The sequence below is a fragment of the Battus philenor genome, unplaced genomic scaffold (genome assembly GCF_028537555.1).
Source record: "Battus philenor isolate CCGP_79_NKW_IND1 unplaced genomic scaffold, ilBatPhil1.0.hap1 SCAF_27, whole genome shotgun sequence".
Classification (NCBI taxonomy): Eukaryota; Metazoa; Arthropoda; class Insecta; order Lepidoptera; family Papilionidae; genus Battus; species Battus philenor.
In genome coordinates this window covers 8,964,457-8,985,324 of record NW_027181690.1, presented here as the reverse complement: position 1 = coordinate 8,985,324, position 20,868 = coordinate 8,964,457, and the positions used below count along the sequence as shown (strand labels likewise).

Here is a 20,868-nt window from a genome sequence, read left to right as displayed (position 1 = left end):
TATAAATACACAAAAATAATTTTGTTGCGTTAGAAAATCCTTCCATGAGTAATACATGCTATTATATAATAATAAGATCCCAGATAATATTTAGAAATCTTTGTAAAGTTCAAAAAAGTTTAGGAACATTTGTGTGCTATGAATACTGTGAATAAGTTTATTTAAGATGGCAATCCTTGAGAATGAAGTGTTTGCTTCTTGACTATCTCGTCTTATCAGTCCATAGCCCTCGTTGCAAGGCTTAGTCCTTCCCCGGAGGTATCTACGGGAGATATACCATAATCGCTTCGCTCACAGAGCAGAGGCGCTACTGCATCCGAAAGCTTTTCTGTTATCAGTTGCACTCGTATTTATTTAATATTTTTTATTGTACACGATAGGACACATTTAATAATTTTCACAATAATATACAAAAAAAATACTACTAATGGGTAGTTTTCGTGTACAAAACATGCATATTTACAAACCAACGAACATAAACACACATACATATGTATACAACTAATATATTTATAATAAATAAGGTATAATATATATTATAAATATAATACAATAATAAATAAAAACGTCTAGTTAATTTCGATCACACTTGCCTCAGAAAGAAACAGAGGAAGAAAAAGAAATAAATTAACAGATAGATAATCATAGGTCTAGTATCATCTATGTATAATTAATGCATATAGTGTGAATTATACATAAAATTGTCCAGAATATCGAACCCGCGACCTATCATTGCACGTCTCAGACCTCTACCGCTGATCTACCACTCCTCTAGGTTATTATAACTATTTTAGGCTATTTTTATGTATACGTAATTTTATGTAATTTAAAATTACATAATCCCGCGGAGTTTATTTCGCCTGTTTTTCTCGGTTTTAAAATATTTATCATCCGAATTGGTGAACTCACCTTGACGTCAATTAAAGATATAATCTTTCGTATGTTAAATAAAAAGGTTTTGAATTTTGATTAACAAGTATCTAAATGAACAGTGTGTAGTGTCTTGCATCCGTATCTTAATATTGGTGATAAATATAACACTGCTATGTTGGTATTATCGTTTAATCACGGTTATAATGAACTTTTATAGAGAACTTAGTTAATCTAGTTTTATTGAAGAGCAATAACGCGCCAAGTCTTTTGACATTCCTTCAGCATTCCGAAACGTGCGTTCTGAAACATGCGAATCGCTACAAAGGTTGCATAAATAAATGCTGAACAAAACGCCTGTGAAAAAATATTAGCAAAGTTTTGTAATATAATTTAGGGAAAACTGAATATTTATTTCAAAGAATGCCAAAAGAACTTATTATTAGAAACTGTAATGGGATTTTTTATAGTGAACAAATCATTATATTATACATATATTGTTATTTCTACGTATTGCTTATATAAATAATGAATAATGCAAAACATGAATATTATTTCATTTATATTTATGTAATGTACATATTACAGAAACAGTTAATTTTTAGTCATTAAATTTATCAAGGGCCATAGAACCAGGGAATAAGTCAAGTTTTTATTTTATCAAGTTGCTTAATGAAAAAAAATTTAAAATGTGGATGGAAATCTTAAAAGATGATGTTGGTTCACATTTGTTCATCAAACAAATAAAATATTTTATGATTCCTAATTTGCTACGATCTCGGGAAATGTTTACTTTAACTTGTGAGGCGATTTCGGGGAATCCACTAGGTCAGGGGTCAAAACATTTAGTGTCGGGATTGTCAGATATTGTCAAGAAAAATCTTTCTCTTTCTCTCAGAAGTGAAATAATTATTAAGTTTAAAAAAAACCTGTCCTTCCCGAGATAGGGGTGATTGAAAAAATAAGCTATATGTCGGAAGACAGAAGAAGATCTAATATTTTTAAAGATCCTTGAAATTTTTTCTTACCAATTTAGTGTTCACGTTTCTGTTACTGGCCACTATAACCACAATACTTTTCAGTTTAAAATATTGTTGCGCATTCGAATTTTAATTCGAACACCGATTTGAATTCGGATACCGTCAGTGATATGGTCTCTGCCGCTACGTATAGATCATTAATTATAAATTGTGGGTAGTGTCCGTAAATATGTGCTCCTAGTTATGTTGATCCACCTTCTGACATGACATTTACCTGACTTTTTTGTAAAAGATTCTGGCTTAGGTGGTAGCTCTTCTCCTCCCGTTATTTGCGAATATACCATCGGAGAATAAGCAGATTTGGGGCCGGGTTATCACAGACAACTTTTCTTCACTTACCGTGCTTCAATGCTTGGCCTTCCTTCCCTCATCTACATTCCCAGATCACATTTTATACATTATCAGAGTTATTGACTCATTTTTTTAATTATTTACGTTTTAAATAGTTCTATGGATTTGTATTATTATATTTATATATTTACGTTTAAATCTTTAGTTTATTTTTTTATATAAGCACCTTATGCAGTTTCTTTTGCTTACAATTTATTTTGTCTCTGGGGAGTTCTTACGTTGGTTCCTTTTTCCTTTAAACTCGAACGACGTAACGACGAAGTAAACCGATTATTTTTCTTAGCTTGAAGTGAGTTGGATTAATTTTTTATTTACCCCTAAATGTAGACTTACTTATTCTCTGTTGACGTACGTGCTGTTAGCCCGAAGGCTTTTACAGATTCATCTGAACTCGGTTCACAGAGCGGAAGGGTCCGTGAAATTAAAAATTAAAAAAAGCTGGTAGGATGCGTACCAGTGCAAAGAAGTCTACCCGTGTTTATTTTTGTATTAAATGTGTTGATGATGTGTGCATGCGGGTTGGGACGGCAGCGTGGACCACAGGCGAGTCGACGTGGGATCCGGATTCAACCACGGTCAGTCCACGCTGTAAGGAAGCGGGCGGCCGCTCTCAAAAAACGGATTTTGTGACGTGGTGAGTAATGTTTCTTTCTGTTGTGTATAACCCGTTGACCTGTATGGAGTGTCGCAGGTGCAGCGGAACATGTAGAATAGTGACTTGCTTAACAAAGGCGTAATAATTTTTCGGGCTTAAATTTTTATTTTATTTTCTCCTTCCATGCTTCACAATTTTTCTCTTATTCTTCATCTTTCTTGCTACACAAATTATAACATTCTTTACATTTATTCAACCATCTTTCATTCTTCACCATTATTCTTAAGGTATTACATCTTTTTATTTTTAAAAATCACAATACAATTATATCACAGCCTCAGTCACTATTTCACTAGTGTCTTTCTTTTACATCTTATTTATAAACACTATTTATTTATTTTTAATTTTTATTTTATACAATTTTGTCACGGAAAGTTTTTCTCCTTGATTGTCGGTCTTAAAAGTGAGTTGAGTTATCAACTGGGACGATAACATACGTGGTTTCGATAATAAAAAAAATTACATTTATTAATTATTTATTTCATTTTCGTTAATCTTATGATTATAAAGATATAAATACTTATAGCAGCAGATTTCCTTTGCACAATGGTTCATATAATCCGATATTATCTTCGAAATTGTTTTTTTTGTGGTGTAAAACTCGGTGCTGTCGTTTAATGTTTCGCATATTTGTAAATAATTTTTTGCGATGGCGTCGTGTGGATTCTTTTCCAAATGTTGACTGAAATGAAAATTAAAAACCTATACCATTTTATTTTCATACTAATGACGTGAAAGTTTAGGTTAGGTTTTTATGAAAATCGAACATGGAAATTGCGAGAAAATCAGAAAACATATAACACTTTTCTTAAAAATCGGTGTATGTAAAAAAAGTGTTGGGATTATCTTCCATTGATAGCGATGTTACTAGTCTTAAAATGTACAAAATAAAAAAAAAACTTATTTAATTTAAATTAATGAAGTGATTACTATGATTAATGTCAGACTTGCACGTAGCATGCATGAATGGGCATATACGTATTTAAATATATTAGAGGGACCGGAAAGTAATATCGTTTCTGTCGACATATTTTAAAAACCGATTGATTTTTACCACTCCGACATTGAAAATTCGTAGAATAAATAATTACTAGATGGCAAAAGGTTGTTGATAACGAAGGTGAAAGAAATATTATTGATTAGTAATAAAAACTTGTTAAAAATGTAGCCGTGTGAAAATAACTCCATCTAGCGACATTACTTTCCGGTTCCCGTAATAAAAATTCTATATTTTTTTTAAATTATTGTAAATGTGTTGTTGTATATGAACTAACACGTCTTTTGACTTAAAAGTATTAATTTAAATCTTAATCCATTATCCTTCAGTGCTTAAAAACAAATCTACAAACAATTTATTTTACCAATGATGACATATGGTACAGAAATGTGGCCTCTTACGTCTGGCTACATTAGCAAGCTCACAATCTCTCAGAGAATCTTTCTTCTAGGAGATCGATTCAGGATTAAGGATATGTATAATCGACCGTAAGTAAACGACATAGCCCAGTGGATTAGCAATGCGAAGTGGCCGTGGGCAGCCCACACAGCCTGTAGGAAGAATAACCGCTAGAGCCTAGAGGTTCTAGAGGGGAGATGACGAATCGGCAAGCGCAGCGTAGAACATCTGTGACGACCAGTGGCGTAGCTAGGGGGTGGCGAGCGGGGCGGCCGCACCAGGCACCACAAGCAGGGGGGGCACCAAAGTTGAAAATAATTTTTTTTTATTTTTTTTTTCAATGATGAATAATGAAATGTTAAAAGAAAAATGAAAACCATAATTTAAAGTAAATAGTGTTTTTTAATAGGGCCCTAAATGACAAAATAATAAATTATTACATTATTGCAAGATTATTTAATGATAAATATATTAAATAATCTTACAATAATGTCAATAGAACATGAACTAGTCGACACTATTGATTTTGAAAATGTGATTAATGACTTTGCAGGCCAAAAAGCGAGGAATGTTCGTTTTTAAATTTTCCCAATAAATTTTATTAAGATTTAATGTTATTTTATATATATCTATTATTATTTTGAACCAAAAAAATATATATTAACTACATTCTGTTCTGAATTTTGAAATTATTTAGACTCTTTAGGAGGGGGGGGGGGGGGCACCAAGCCCCAATCTGCCCCAGGCCCCAAATACCATAGCTACGCCACTGGTGACGACTCTCTTACCCACTTAACATTGAACGTTCTAAAATGCGAAGCTAAACGTTCCTGATGTTTCTCCTTCACGCGCATCGGAAATATTGAGCTGTTCTATTTTTAATTGTGGGTTTATGAAACATTACACAAGTCGGCATCTAGTATCCTTGTTCCATTGCACCGAAGCAGAAGATGATACCCCATACATCCAACAAGATGGACAGATGATCTTGTATGGTCGCTAAATGAAGGCCAACTGGTCTTATTAAAAACCTATGGCGGAGGCTTGTGCCTAAAATAATGAAGAGATATGCAGAGCTATTCAAGTCACATGTGTTGAAATATGTATATGTAATAATTTTGCAATGATGTTGTGAAATAATGTTCACGATATAAAGTAAAGTAATATCTTTGCGCTTAAACTTATTAAGTAGTTAAATCTTAAGTATTAATATTACCATAAACATTGCCGAATGTAAGTGAAATAATCCAAGAAACAGGAGCACTGGCCGAAATGAACTGCCATGGGTGTACTTGGAGCGCTATTGTCCAGAACCTCGTTTCTCGAGACCTGTCCATCGTTGTACGACGTCGTCAGATATACGGACTTATCACCATATTTCTTAAGATATAGTTTCCTTATCAGGGTAGATGTTGTGACGGGCATCTGTTTGTTGATGTCCGTTTCGTAGGTTCGTCTATTGCAGTCTTCGTGACATTTTTCGATCGCCACCTCTCTCTTCACTTCAGTCACGATGGATTCGAAGTCGTGGCTCGAAGCTAGTTGGTTGATCTTAAGACATAGCGTCTGTATAAACCACGATCCGACCACTTCATCCCTGGAAATTTTAACTCATTTAATTTATTTTTGTTTAAGTGGACGTTATACTGCTTGATTACTACTCCTGTATATTAATTCTTAATACTATATAAACAACTAGCTATCCCCGACCTGCTTTACGTGATCCATACTGGCTGTTACGCGTGCAATTTCATAAAATCCACTCCTGGTTATATATAAAACGCCAAAAAATGTTCTCACCGAACATAATTTTTATAATGAACGCCTTGTCAACTCCTTAGTTCTTAGCGAACTTCTACTCATCAACATTTCCAGAGATATCGTTATGACTGTGTGTATATATACACATACATATATATATATATATATATATATATATATATATATATATATGTATATATAGTTGTATATGTATATAAAAGGTTGTCAAATATCTCCCTTCCACCTTTTTGTCTTTTGAATTTCGCGGCTATGTACAAAGCGCTACAGAGCTCGTATCTGGCAATACTATACATAATTTGAAAGGTCTTGACATAACCTACAAAACGACGCTATGCATGATTAGTTTGGATATTGCGTTCAACAGTTATAGACGTGTAAACATGGAGTTCACTAACGCCGAAATTCGCGCTATTTTAAAGTTTTCCTTCGTTAAAGACAAATCCGCTAGAGAAACGTTCCGTGAGATTAATGGTGTTTTGGGGGATGGTACTCTATCACTTTGAACCGCGGAGGAATGGTTTCGACGATTCAGAGCCGGCGAAAACGACACCATGGATAAGCCAGCCGACGGAAGACCTGTGACGACAAATACCGATGAAATCATGGACTACATCGAGTTAGACCGGCATGTGGCATCTCGTGACATCGCCCAGGAAATGGGAGTTAGTCACCAAACCATTTTAAACCATCTGCAGAAGGCTGGATACAAAAAAAGCTTGATGTTTGGGTGCCGCATGATTTGACGCAAAAAAACCTTCTGGACCGAATCAACGCCTGCGATATGCTGCTGAAACGGAACGAACTCGACCCATTCTTGAAGCGGATGGTGACTGGCGACGAAAAATGGATCACATACGACAATATCAAGCGAAAACGGTCGTGGTCGAAGGCCGGTGAATAGTCCCAAACAGTGGCCAAGCCGGGATTGACGGCCAGGAAGGTTTTGCTGTGTGTTTGGTGGGATTGGAAGAGAATCATCCACTATGAGCTGCTCCCATATGGCCAGACGCTTAATTCTACCATCTACTGCGAACAACTGGACCGCTTGAAGCAGGCGATCGACCAGAAGCGTCCAAAATTGGCCAACAGGAAGGGTGTAGTGTTCCACCAGGACAACGCCAGACCACACACTTCGTTGATGACTCGTCAGAAGCTACGGGAGCTCGGATGGGAGGTTTTATCACATCCACTATATAGCCCGGACATAGCGCCAAGTGATTACCACCTGTTCCTGTCCATGGCGAACGCCCTTGGTGGTGTAAAGTTGAACTCAAAAGAGGTTTGTGAAAAGTGGCTGTCCGAGTTCTTCGCAAATAAGGAGGGGGGCTTCTACTAGGGAGGTATTATGAAGTTGCCGTCTAGATGGAAACAGATTATCGAACAAAACGGCGCATATTTGAACTAAATCCGATCACTCTAACAATTTTTATAAAGCATTGAATAAAGAGCAAAAAAGCGGAAGGGAGATATTTGACAACCTGTTATAAAGGAAAATATACTTTCGATAATAAATATATATTTGTATTATCTATAATTTCATAACTTCTTAACTATCAATGTCAAAGTGTTAATATGTAAGTGTCTTGTGTGAAACAAATTTTGTATTTTTTTCCTAACCTGTAAAAACTACTTGAGAATTAATGTTAAAACTAAGTAATATGAGTTAAATGCTTTAATTTGTTTACTTGCATTATATTTGTTAATGTACAGTATTAACGAAAATAAAACTTTCATTTCGGAAACATTTACTGTGTTCGAATCCGCATATATAATAAAGCATAAGTAGCCCTTAACACGTTCACTGCGGCTTGAGGCCGATTCAGCCTCATGGTAGACTTTGCACTGGTGCGGCGCGTAAAACTCGTGTTTTCTCTCTAGTGCGGCGGCTGTTTACACTCAACCGTATGAGATATGACGAAAACAAATATAGCTTTCTTTATGTCTGCGAAGCATTGACTCAATATTGTAAAAAAAATTATTGAAACATGAGGCAGAAAAGGCCTCAACCGCACTACTAGGAAGTTCAGCTTGAGGCTGATTCGACCTCAGCCGCACCAGCTGAAAGTTCTTCAAAATTGGGCCCGCAGTGAACGTGTTAATGCAAAATATACATTTCATAGATTTACCTGTGAGAGGCATGTCCGATGTACGAACTGTGCAGTATCAGCATATCGGACTCGGCGGGCAGCGTGTATGGCTCCAGCGACTCTTCGAAATCCCTCGTTATGTTCGACATTTTCAGAACCTGTACGCCGTCCATTCTGTCCTTACCACGACATGCCTGAAATAAATAATTGAGTAAAACAACGAATCGGGCCGTGATTTTACCCACCATCATTCTTGAATAGAAAATCAAAAGAGAAAAACTCGTTCTTGACTCGAACTTCACTACAGTTTTTCAAGCGGTCCTTCAGAAAATCTATGGGGAAGGACTTTGTCCAGCTGTGGATGTTTTACGGATAAAATCATGATGTGAATATATGAAAGTCCTGTAGTAAAATTTACGATACGAATCTGCCGCCAATAGAAGCCTACTACAAGATATAGGTCTACCTCCCCCAACGATCCCCAAAGATCTTGCGCTGCCCGCATCTAACGAATTCCCGTGACTTTAACGACGTCGTTGCTCCACCTAGCGAGGGTCTACCGACGTCACGTCTACCAACTCGCGATCGCCACTCGACAGCCATTCGCCCCCAACAGCCATCGGTTATTTTCCGCCCACTGTCACTTCCGATAAGCAAATCTTCGAGCTTTATCTGTGACCATGATTCTTCTGCGAATATCTTCATTTATCTATACGAATTTTGATCCCACAAGGAGTTGAACTGCTATAATATTTATACCTCAACAAAAAAGGATGAATACTGGATATGGCGATACTGATGGAATATCTAATAGATTCAGGCGTTACTATGCGAAGGTCCATCATAAGTAAGAAATAAAACTACATCCTAAGAAAGAAATAACAGAACGGTGACGGAGTGAGCTCATTCAGTGTTTGGCAGTAATCGGTGTAACATTACTCCTGAGGATACCCCGTGGAGGGGTGAAACACGTGTTGAGTGAATTAGCGGTGGTAGTTAGTTGGGTAATTCGCATTGTTTGCCGCATGCGCATTTATCAGCGAGCTGACGGGCCGTGCACTTTATTGCACGACTACTGGTACACAGCGGAAGTAGCTATATATTAGTCCTTTTCTTAAATACTGATGGAACTCGTGGTGTCTGCTTGACCTTCTATATTTACAAAAAGGACTTTTGAATTTTTCACTGACATAATCAAAAAAGGAACTTGAAGAAATGAATGAATTTGCGCTGGTCAGATTAGGTCCGATACATATCGTCGAAGAACGGAATAGATTGCCTATCAAGCCCCCATGAACCTTTCAAAAAGAGCCACGATGCTCAGAAGTAAGGGAAACTACACTAGTGAGATCTTTGTATTAAATAAATTCTTCGAGAATTAATGTTTATTTACATCAGTTCATTACACGTTATCGACACTTATCAAACTTAAATACATCTGTAACCCACGGTGTCCGAAGTGACTCAACAGCATATTTCCAGCTGCCATCAATGTGATTATCTATCAAGTTTTTAAGGCCACTTACTTCCGTTTACTCATCGATGTTATCTTATTTTTTAAGTGCCTTTGTCTTATTCTGCAATGTTCACACAGATAACGAAATATCCATTTATATCTTTCTTTTTTTAATACAATCGTTTGACAACTATGACGTCGTATTACAGATTATCTTTGACAATCTATTAAAAAAAAGTAAACACCTAAGAATAATCAATTTATGATTTAAGAAATTTAAAAAAAAAAACATTATTTTGGAAACATAGTGTTTATTTTTATTAATGCAACACTTGTTGTTTGACTCGTAAATAAAAATTGTTACTGCAACTCCATGGAATGTAATTCCCACACAGAGATAGACAACATACAACTGGTCACATATAAAAACAAAATCGATGCCACAGATACTCAACAACTACCCTTGTAATTTATTTATAGACATTTGAAATTCCAGCTGCATTAGACATTGTAAATATTTTCCATAGAATAGTTTTATGTAGACAAAATCACGCTGTCACCTACTTCAGATAACTAACCAGTGTGTGGCGTTTGTTCAAGCATCAATACCCTTTCAACTTACATTGTGTTTCGATTTATCAGCTTCAAAGAACTCGTTCTGTCGACGGCGCCTTCGAAATCTATCAACTAATGATCGAGGAAGATTTGCTGTGATATTCTTAGACGACGATCTTCTCCAGTTTTGACGCACGGGTCCGGTTTGATTCGCAAAGCATTTACCGCAAAATTTCATTGGATGTTCAATTTTCTGTGAAGCAACCATGATGATGTGCATTCGGTTTTTGTTTTTGTTCTCATTGGCGCCAATAGTTAGAGTTATTTCTGAGCTCTTTGAAGTCATTCATAGAGTTGCTGACATCCATTTATCGTAAATAATAACTTTATTTGCGACGCGTCTTCCCCAACATCTTCGCGAAGCAGTCTTATAATGTGTCTTGGTTCGACGTTAAGAGTGCGAGAATTTTGCACGATACTTCATTATTTACATCACAAAGGCCTGGTTTCCACGGTTGAACTTAAATAAATTATTATCCAACTGCTAAACCATGAGTCCAGATTGATAATACACTTGTAACACCTAAATTGCAACAGCACGGGCTAAATTGTCGCCGTTACGAGCCACTCATGCTCCACACGACTGTAGCAACCATGCCATATAAATAGCCATGTAACTATGTCAATATAATCATTCCTTATTAGAGTTCGAGTTTACTTTTTCTACTCTTTTTAACTAAGTTATAGAACCTCCTTAAAGGTTCAATAAAGATGATGAGGCTATTTTACGATTTATTTCATTATTAATGTCACATGAATCCCAATAGGCAGTAGATGATCGCCCCGTATTATTTGTGATATCTCATTTTAGTTCTTTAACTTGACCAAGACATATCTGGAGAAAAAATAGCTTTGCCTTCTTCATTCGCTTTTTAGCTTTCTATTTTAACATAAATATATGATGATAGTTACTCTGGCGTTAAGAGCATTTAATTTCTTGACTGGTTCTTATACTTTTTTTTCGACTATTTTATTCGAAATTTAAAATATATTTGCGTCGTTTGATGATCTATTCAACACTTACTTTTTTTAATTTTCACTATAATGACACCACAGATTCACGCGAAATAAGACACAACTGATATGTTCACTCCTGACTAGCACTTGCAAAGAGTATTAAATAAATCATTATCTGTTATTCATTTCTCCTTCTTTATTAATATATGTCTACACTTCCTAAATGGTGAACTTGCAGATAATGCTATCGGTAGGTTGACTAATGTTTAGTATATGAAGTCTAAATGAAAATACTTTATACAATAATTTTTAAATTTTTAGGCAAAATGTTTTTAGACAGTTTTAGATGTGTATATTCTTGTGGCAGCTCTGCGAAGTATATCCCAGCGGATTAGCAAGATTAAGTGGCAGTGGGTTGAGGTTAGCGAGCAGATCTGATCACTGCAGAAACCTTCAGGTTTCGGTGTTGAGACCACGGATCGGCAACCACAACGTAAGACGTCCACGAAGTGGGCACGACTTTCTTAAAGGTATCCGAAGACGTTGGACGTAATCTGCTTCCAACGGCTCCTTTTGATAAATTAAGAGGGAGGCCTATTTCCAGCTGTTGACATAATCCAGCTAAAATGATGGCGATAATGATGTATTGTTATAACACAAGGATACTTCGGACCAGAATTAGACACTAAGGTGGTTTGATTAAGACCAAATATTTCGTTCGAACAGACGCCTTATAAATGTGATGCAAAAATATATCGTGTATCACAAAAAGAAGTAAAACATGAACAATTTGCTACCAAACTCCTACACCTTTTTACTCTATCTTGACTCTTACAGCCAACATGCTTATATATGCTCGTTGTTATAGATAAACTTAGAAAGCCAAACAAAGTCCAGAACATAGTCCACCCATAAAGATTTCTACCTTGTGATGACTGGACGTTCTAATCTATACTTGCCGGTCCGAAGGTGAAGAAGAATGATCACCGAGACTGTTTTAGTGGGTATAATTGTCATATAACCGTGTCTTAACAGAGTATTTTGTGTACAGGCATATTTACCGAAGTAGAAACCCAGGGATCTATCATCTCCTTCATGGTCTAACAAAACTGCTACAAGCAGAAGAAAAGGTAGCAGAGTAGCAGTTCATTTGTTCCGTTCCCAAAGATTTCCAGATTTACTCGAAATGTAATGAAGATAAAAAAGGGAAGAAGAAATATATCTCATTACCTGAATAATGAGAAGCTTCGGCTTAGTAACCAGAGTTGGCTTTTCGTACGCCTTGAAGTGATTTATTACTTCAACTTCATTGTACTTCTGGTCTTTCGCCCACAGCATGCCCTGGTACGTGCCGTGCGTGAGAATGGCCACTGCAATGCAGCCATAATCTGTGAAGTCTCTTTCACTGACTGCAAAGAAAAAGATATAATTTGAATATTACTCTTCTTTTTTTAAAATAAGAACATTTTGACAGGTAACACAACAAAAGATCGTTCTAGCCATTTCAGAGATTAATTAAGAAACGAGAATAAAAAATGTTATAAACGAGCCTAATTTAAATTGTATATTAGCTTTGCCCGTGTCTTCGTCAACGTGGAATTTAATGAAAAAATATTTTTTTAATTTTTTCTCGTTTAAGAATTTTTCTAAACTAGCTTAAGTTACTTCTTGTTACATCAGCAACCTGCTAGTATATGTCCCATCAAAATCGGTTCAGCCATTTCATAGATTAGCGGGAACAAACAGACAGACAGACAAAATGTTATAACATGTAATTTTGGTATATATATGTAACGTAAATATGGTCATAAGCATGTAGTAAAAAGATTATATATGTGGAAAATAAGTAAAAAAAATGTGATAACTATATCCGTAATGCAGTTAAATTAATTTATTGCCATGATTTGTTATCACTTGGAAAACCTTTAACACTATCATATAATATTTTTTTAGTTTAATAAGCTTGCTAAATTCATTATATGATAATTACACATGTATGTTATAAAACCTTACATAGGTAACTACCAAAAAAATTCTACTTAGGTTAAATTGAACCGTAAAATAAGCGAAGATTCGATGTCCATTAGGTGTTGTCAACTTTTTGCAGTTTCGGCGCATGTTTTTAATTTTATTCCATAAAACCTCTTATAGTATTAGGAAAATTATAAAAATTTGGAAAAACACGAGTAAAATCGGTAAAGCCAATCTTTTGGTTCTGGAAGTTCATTCCATAGCCTGACAGCGACAACAGTGAAAGATTTCTATTCAGGATATATATATATATATATATATATATATATATATATATATATATATATATATATATATATATATATATATATATATAGACTTTTCGGCCTTTTAACACTGTAAGTTTTGGATGTATCTTGTTGTTTTGTAGGTCTAAAGCAAGAGAAGACAAAAAAATTATACTTAAGGAACCGACTTACACAAAAGTACGAAGAGCGAATATTAAAAAAGAAATGTTTATAAACTTGAGTATCTCGAACCCATGGGCGATTTAAAACATAAATAGGTTAAAGAACAATAAGTTTATTGACCTTGCGTGTTGACACGAATTTAATATAGAGAAATAAATAAGAATTTTCATTTACTACAATTTCGGTTTTAGAAACACCTTATTAAATAACTTCATAAGCTCTTTCAGAAGATTTTAACGAATAAAAACTTGAAAAGATTTTTGAAAATTACGTGTATAGTTTGAAAGAAACGGAATGTCTAAGAGTCTAAGACAGGTTGTGGAACTTTATTATTTATGCGTACACGTAGACCCATAAAGAATTTATTTGCTTTTGAATTTAGACGAAATTGCCTATACTACTTTAAAGATAAAACCTAATAAAAGTCACTCTGCATATAATGCAGAAAGCTTTTCTTATTGTAAATATAGAATAAAAACAATAAAAATATATAAAAATCTGTGTCTCAATTAATACAATAATATAGCATGTAACGAACTAGTAAATAAATTACAAAACATACGCCACGGCAAGTGAAGAATTTTTTTATTAACAATTTGAATATGCCTTTTTCCTTTTTCTCTTCATAATTTTAATATGACTAAAATCTATTTGCGACAGTTCTTATTAGTACGTCTATTGACGACGATAAAATCTTATAGTAAATGATTTTTATTCTGTGTTAAAAATAAAATTCAAAATGGCGGCCATTTGCTTTGTACGTTTCCTTTCGATTCATATTAAATATCTCTTTTTCAAGAACGATTCATAACGATAGCCAATATACGTAATTAATAACTATACAATAAATATGAACAAGATTATCGTGCAATATCGTGTGATATCTTAATAACTTTTCGGAATATTTTTAACAATTTTTAAACCAAAGAAATACTTTCATGTAGATATAGGTAGATTGTTTATAGATGAAAATGTATTTTAAGCAGTGAATGCATAGCACATGCGCTGTCAATTAATATGTACACATTATCTAAAATTCAATGTATTTTTTTTGTAATCGCAACACACACTACCAACTGCAAATAAAATATACATAATAAAATAAACAGAACTTTCTGGAAGTGAATATAACAATGCAAAGAGTAAAATTCAGACTAAGTTACACTGTGATTAAAAATTGATATAGATGTAATTATTTCTAGCTTCTTATTTAAAATATTTGATTGATATGATGACGAAATATATGATCATAAGCATGTTAATATAAAGTTTATATATGAGTGGTAACTATAATTGAAAATGGAAGTAGATTTAAAAGGTATACAGCTTTTTTAATGAGATATATTAGGGGATCTGGAAAGTAATGTCGCTTTCTTAAGTTAAATTCAATAGAGGGCGTCCATCAGCTGAGAAAAAGAAGAACGCTGTGATAAGTTGTTTCGTAAATATAGTAAAGCACTACATAAGATGTATGTGTTGTTGTACTATGTAGGTGTTAAAGCTTTATAGGCAAAAAGATTAAAATATTTTACACCTATTTCCAATCACACTGTATAATTTTATAAAGTCTACAGAGGGCAAATAGATAAAAAAAGTAATAATTAATTTTAATATGTATTAGGGGGGCCAGACAGTAATGTCGCTTTCTTAAGTTAAATTCACTCGACTACATTTTTAATGAGTTTTTATTTCTAATCAACAATATATTCACCATCATTATCAACAACTTTTTGCCGTCTAGTATACAAATTTTCAATGCTACAGCAGTAAAAATCAATCGGTTTTTCTGTGAAAAATGTCGACAGAAACGACATTACTTTCCGGTACCCCTGATATATTCACCCTGATAAAGCTATATAAGATTGACATAATTTATTTACATATCGCTCCACCTATAAGGATAACAATAAATAAAGAAAGCTACGTACATAATTTTAATTCCTTGAATACTTCGTCCTTTGTGAAATCTTTGTGTTCGGTCACTTCGAATCCGAAATCGGAAAATGTACTTGTTAATGATTGCACATCTTTTTCCGTACCATATCGAGGATTAAAGCCGTCTACATTCTCCTGATTGAAAATTATGAGGCAATTCTTATCGAACTTCTCTAGTTCGTACGTAGTCGCGAACTTAGACAATGCTCTTCTGTTATAATCTTCATATTTAACTTCCTCCTTTTCTATAACGAAATCTACTTCTTTTTTATCGTATGTCTCAGGTTCTAATATCTGTGGAGGTGATACCATTATTCCATCAAGAGATATACCTCCAGTACGATCTGTCGTATCCATTACTTCATAATCTCTAGCGTCACCGTTCGAATCACTGACATCGTCTGTTTGTTGTGAATCTGTATCTTCGTTTTCAGATCTTTCATTTCTATCAACAATCATTTCCATATTTACACAATTATCTTCAGGAGTCTGGTTTGTGTTAAAACCATTGTAACCTTTGCGATTTTTGCCTCTGCGGTTCATTTTTATTTAAACAAAATATTTAATATCACAAATTCCACGCGCGTTTGTTAAAACACTGATCCTGTAACAAGCGTCAATTGATTTCTTTATTTCTTATCTAATCGATTTGACGACAAGCGCTGAAATGATAATGCGTCGAGGTACTTTCGAATTATATTTATTCGCATTATATACATTTTCCGGTTAAATATTATAAATAATCTTCGCATCTAATATCCACCAGTCGAGGATATTTTTCCCGGGCGCCATTTCAGCATTCCGCGTGCTCCGCAGTGTCGAGATGGACGAGGTCTCGGCCCAGCTCTTCACGGGGCACGGGGGGTTCTCTGAGTACCTCCACAGGTTCAAGCTCAAGAAGGACCCTCGTGCTTCTGTGAACCGGGCGTGGACCAGACCGTGATCCACCTTGTGGCCCAACGTCCCGCATTCGGGGGACTCCGGTTTGACTTCGAGTGCCGGTCTCGTGTGAAAATCAGGGAGGAATCAATAGCCTCCCTGATAAGAGAAGAAAAAACCGAAGAAGAGTTCCTCCTACTCTGTAGAAAAATAATAAGTAAAGTAATAAATAGTAATAAAAGTTAATAAAAATGTACACAACAAAAATAAAAAAATAAATGAAAAATAATGTAAAACAAAGTAATATTGTAATAATCCTATATAAAATAAAATAATAAAGCTGTAAAAGAGTAATGAGGGATGTATGAAAGACGTTACAGAGCGAAAGGGAAAGACAGAAGAATTGTGGCTATAATGAAATGAACGAAAGATCACACGATGTATGAAAGACGATAATGAAAATAAAAAAATGTGTGAAAAAATGTAATAATGTTGAATAGTCCCTGTCCCACACAAGATAAGGGGTACGAGAGGCTCCCAATAACGGAGGCCGAAAAAAAAGAAAAAATATCTACCAATATTTAGACGAAGGTTAACAACCATGTGTTTTAACAATGATGACATAGCAGTAAATAGCATGATGACATCAAAGAAACGTGGTCTCCCTCTTTGGGTCCTACTAGCAAGCTCCCAGTCGCTCCTCCTATGTTAGGCTTTGTGGAACTTCATCGATATTCAGCGATCTTAAAGCCGCTTCAGTCATGAACAGGACTATACTCGGAATTTCTTTACAAGATAGAATTAGGACAGGAGATATGTAGACGAACTGAAGTAACTGTCGTAGCTAAACAAAGGCAAGTTTAAGTGACAGTGAGCAGGCTACTTAGCACTCATAACAAATTGTCGCAAAAGTCCTAAAGTTCTCGAGCACTGGACCACAGGTAAACGAAGCGCAGAACGTTTATTCAAAAAGTGAATAGGTAAAGAAGCAGATACAGGCCGTTTCCTTTCTTTGTTATTGTAAATTTATGGGAGAAGCCCGATGTTTAAAAATGGAAGTCATGCGCAATGAGGGTAAATAATCGAGAGATTAAAAAACGACAAATGATATGAAAATCATTTTAAACTGAATGCAACAACGCCCTAATCGGGAGTAACTTTTTTTTCATTTATGGCCCCCGCTATCGTGGGCCTCTCGTTCTTACCTATCATATTTATGGGACAAGGAATTACAATATAATGTATAACAACATTTATAATGTATAACATCTTTAATTAACGCTTACTTTCATTTTTAAACAGTTTTTGCATGTTTAAATAAATTTCTGTTTCATTTATTTTAGGTTCATTTATTTCACGTTAGTGTTTTATGTTTTCTATTACTTTAATTTCATTAATTACGTCCTCAATGATGGCTCTGCAATATTTGGGGAAGGCAGGCCCGCCTTCGTAACTGTTTATCAGTGGGCCGATGCTGTCTTCATTAATCTTTTTTTTTTCTAACAGGAGCTCAGAATCGCTCCGGAGTCGGGAGTATCGTTTGGCTTATTTGCGTTGTACAAATTTGAATTTAGAACACGCGAGTTTGGTTATAATCATATAAACACTTTTTTTTTTCTAACAGGAGCTCAGAATCGCTCCGGAGTCGGGAGTATCGTTTGGCTTATTTGCGTTGTACAAATTTGAATTTAGAACACGCGAGTTTGGTTATAATCATATAAACACTTTTTTTTTCAATGTGTCATTCTTAATTTCAGTTCACGTTACACATTTGTTACGTTTTCTATTTGACAGTTTGATTGACACTATTCTGTCAATCAATTTTGTGATAACAACAATGCAATAATACGTTTTATTATTGTGATTTATTTATTTCTGGCGTGCAAACGATTTCTACTAATAATATAAAACTCTCCACATGAATCAGTTTAGTGTTGAAAAACTTGAGTTTTTGTAATACAAAATTGCGTGCAGGACAAAATTTTGATTATGTTTTTATATATAATAAAATGAAACTGAATAAAGTAAATTTAAATAAATATGTATTTATACCGAAACAGTGGCGTACCAAGAACTTTTGCCGCCCGGGGCGATCTCCAGTTTGCCGCCCTTTCTATTATAAGTCAATCAAATAGTGGTTTTTATAAATTAATACACATAAACAAATTATAGTTATTAATTCGATATTAATTAATACATAGAGTAATTTTTTTAGACATCTTTGTGTGCACTCTTAAACATATTTATATAATATCTACTCTTCTAGCTTTCATACTAGAAAAATCGTGTATAATGCTCTCAAAATTTATATTATTTGTAATTTCTTGTTCTATTGACAATATTGCAAGATTTTGTAGTCTTAATTGACTCATTGTAGAACGAAGATAATTTTTTATCAACTTCAATTTTGAGAAGCTTCTTTCGCAACTAGCGACACTGATTTAAATTGTTAAAAAAATTCTTAACAAAATTACAATGTTGGGAACAGAATTTTAATTTATGATTCAAGAAAGAAAATAAATATGAAATGAGTAAGTTGTTTTTTACAACTATAAGTAAATATAAAAAATGCCGCCCCAAGGAAAGTGCCGCCCGGTGCGGACCGCAACCCCCTAGGTACGCCACTCCACCGAAATTATAAACTAGCAACTTATAAACAGGAACGTCAAAATTATGCAAAAGTTATCTCCTGTTTAATTACTATTAGGTGTTAGTAGGCGCATATTTTTCGATTCCCTACGTTTCTTTGATGTTTCAAAGTCGTTCTCTTATAGTTAATTTAAAATCTATTTATATAGTTTTTTGTAGTTTCATATTAAATAATAATATTTTTTAAAAAAATTTACTAACAGCAAATAATCGAAAATAAAACCATAATGCATGTCTATACTTATGGATAAAAATGCTTAATAATATTTCAAACTTGAAGCTAATTGAGCATTTTCCTATGGCCCAAATCAATCGCTGTGGTTAACTGCCAGAGACTTCAATTACGAGGGTTTAAAAAACTCAACTGCAATACAATTATTTTCTATGACCAACTTAAATTATCTGTTGATTTTAACAGAATCTAGTTTATTTACTATTAGCAGAAAATTTGCAAATACGAGAATGTTCTGATTTATGCACTTTCGATACTTTTTCCTCAATAAGATTGGGTTTCGTGGTCCATCGAGTCTTCATGCTTGGTAAATATAATTAGAAAAATAATTTCACTTGTTGCAGCATTTCTAAATAAAATGATCGCGTCTTTATTTATTGCGCAGTTAAAAGTCATATCTTAAATTTTGCAAGTAACGATTCAAGATTACTCTCAAAATTGTACAAAATAAATAAAATAAATTTTTTACGTATCAAAAAATATATAGTTTTTTTTTAAATATCAATATCAACATTATTGAAGCAATAAAAAGTCCACAGCTGGACATAGGTCATCTGCATAGTTTTATAACGGGACCTATTGGAAGAGAACAGCGTCCAACATCTTCCTATGACCTTGAGTTTGTCTGTCTATGGAAGACCTACCCTGCGTTCGCTAGTCCAATGCATCCACTCCAAAACTTAAAGTACCTTACGCCCTCGTACACTGTGATCTGTCTATTCAACTAGCCAATCTTCGGATTTGGTCATGCCTTCTCCATTCTCCTCTCCGATATTATAACGTTTTATATTAAAAGATTGACATTATTTAGCTAAATTTAGATGCAGTATTTTTTAATTTATTTATTAAAACAATTATAAATAAATTTCTTAACTGCGATTCAACATATTTAAAAACAATTTTTCAGTAGCAAAAAATAAACGGGCTAATGCGCTTTTAGCAAATCGTTAATTTATTCAGTAAAATATGGTTGGTAATACAGCGACATCTATTACCTACAAACAGTAATGCCTTATCTACAACAGTGTCGAGTTTAAAAGGTGCTGTAAAAACGCACTGTTTAACTGTGAATTTTAAAGAAATATGAAACTTTGAAATTAAAAACATTTGTATTTGAATAATATACAATTTTTAAGGTGGATAATTGTGTAATATGGCGTTGTATTTTGTATTTCAGAAACCAAAAATTTAGCAGAAACTCTTTTCACAGATAACGATAAAAACTATTTTTGTTTGATAAACAATATATTTTATCTTAGAATTACATAAAAGAAAACACCTATACTTAAATTACCAAAATTTTATATGACTTATTTAAGCATTTGTCTTCTCCATAATTAAAGTTATAAATTAAACCACTCTCAAAGGTAAAAAGACCATTTTAAATCATGTCACCTTCCAGCTTTTTTGTTTAACATTGTGGATTTCTCTAAACGAGAGGTCTCTTACTTAAGCTGCAAACTTTGCTTTAACTATATGTATTTTTAATATATAAAATGTTTATATAACATCTATTTGTTATA

The 20,868-nt window shown here is 34.1% G+C and overlaps 1 protein-coding gene across 1 annotated transcript; it reads right to left on the bottom strand.

Annotated features, from left to right (window-relative positions):
• Positions 1-3,384: 3,384 nt before the first annotated feature.
• Positions 3,385-16,226, bottom strand: LOC137925755 (caspase-1-like). The gene is made up of 5 exons (XM_068769224.1): positions 15,579-16,226; positions 12,440-12,618; positions 8,221-8,375; positions 5,529-5,909; positions 3,385-3,598 (listed from the first exon to the last, which is right to left on the bottom strand). Exons 1-5 carry the CDS (start codon positions 16,126-16,128, stop codon positions 3,385-3,387), a joined length of 1,479 nt encoding a protein of 492 aa, XP_068625325.1. The 5' UTR covers positions 16,129-16,226.
• Positions 16,227-20,868: the final 4,642 nt, after the last annotated feature.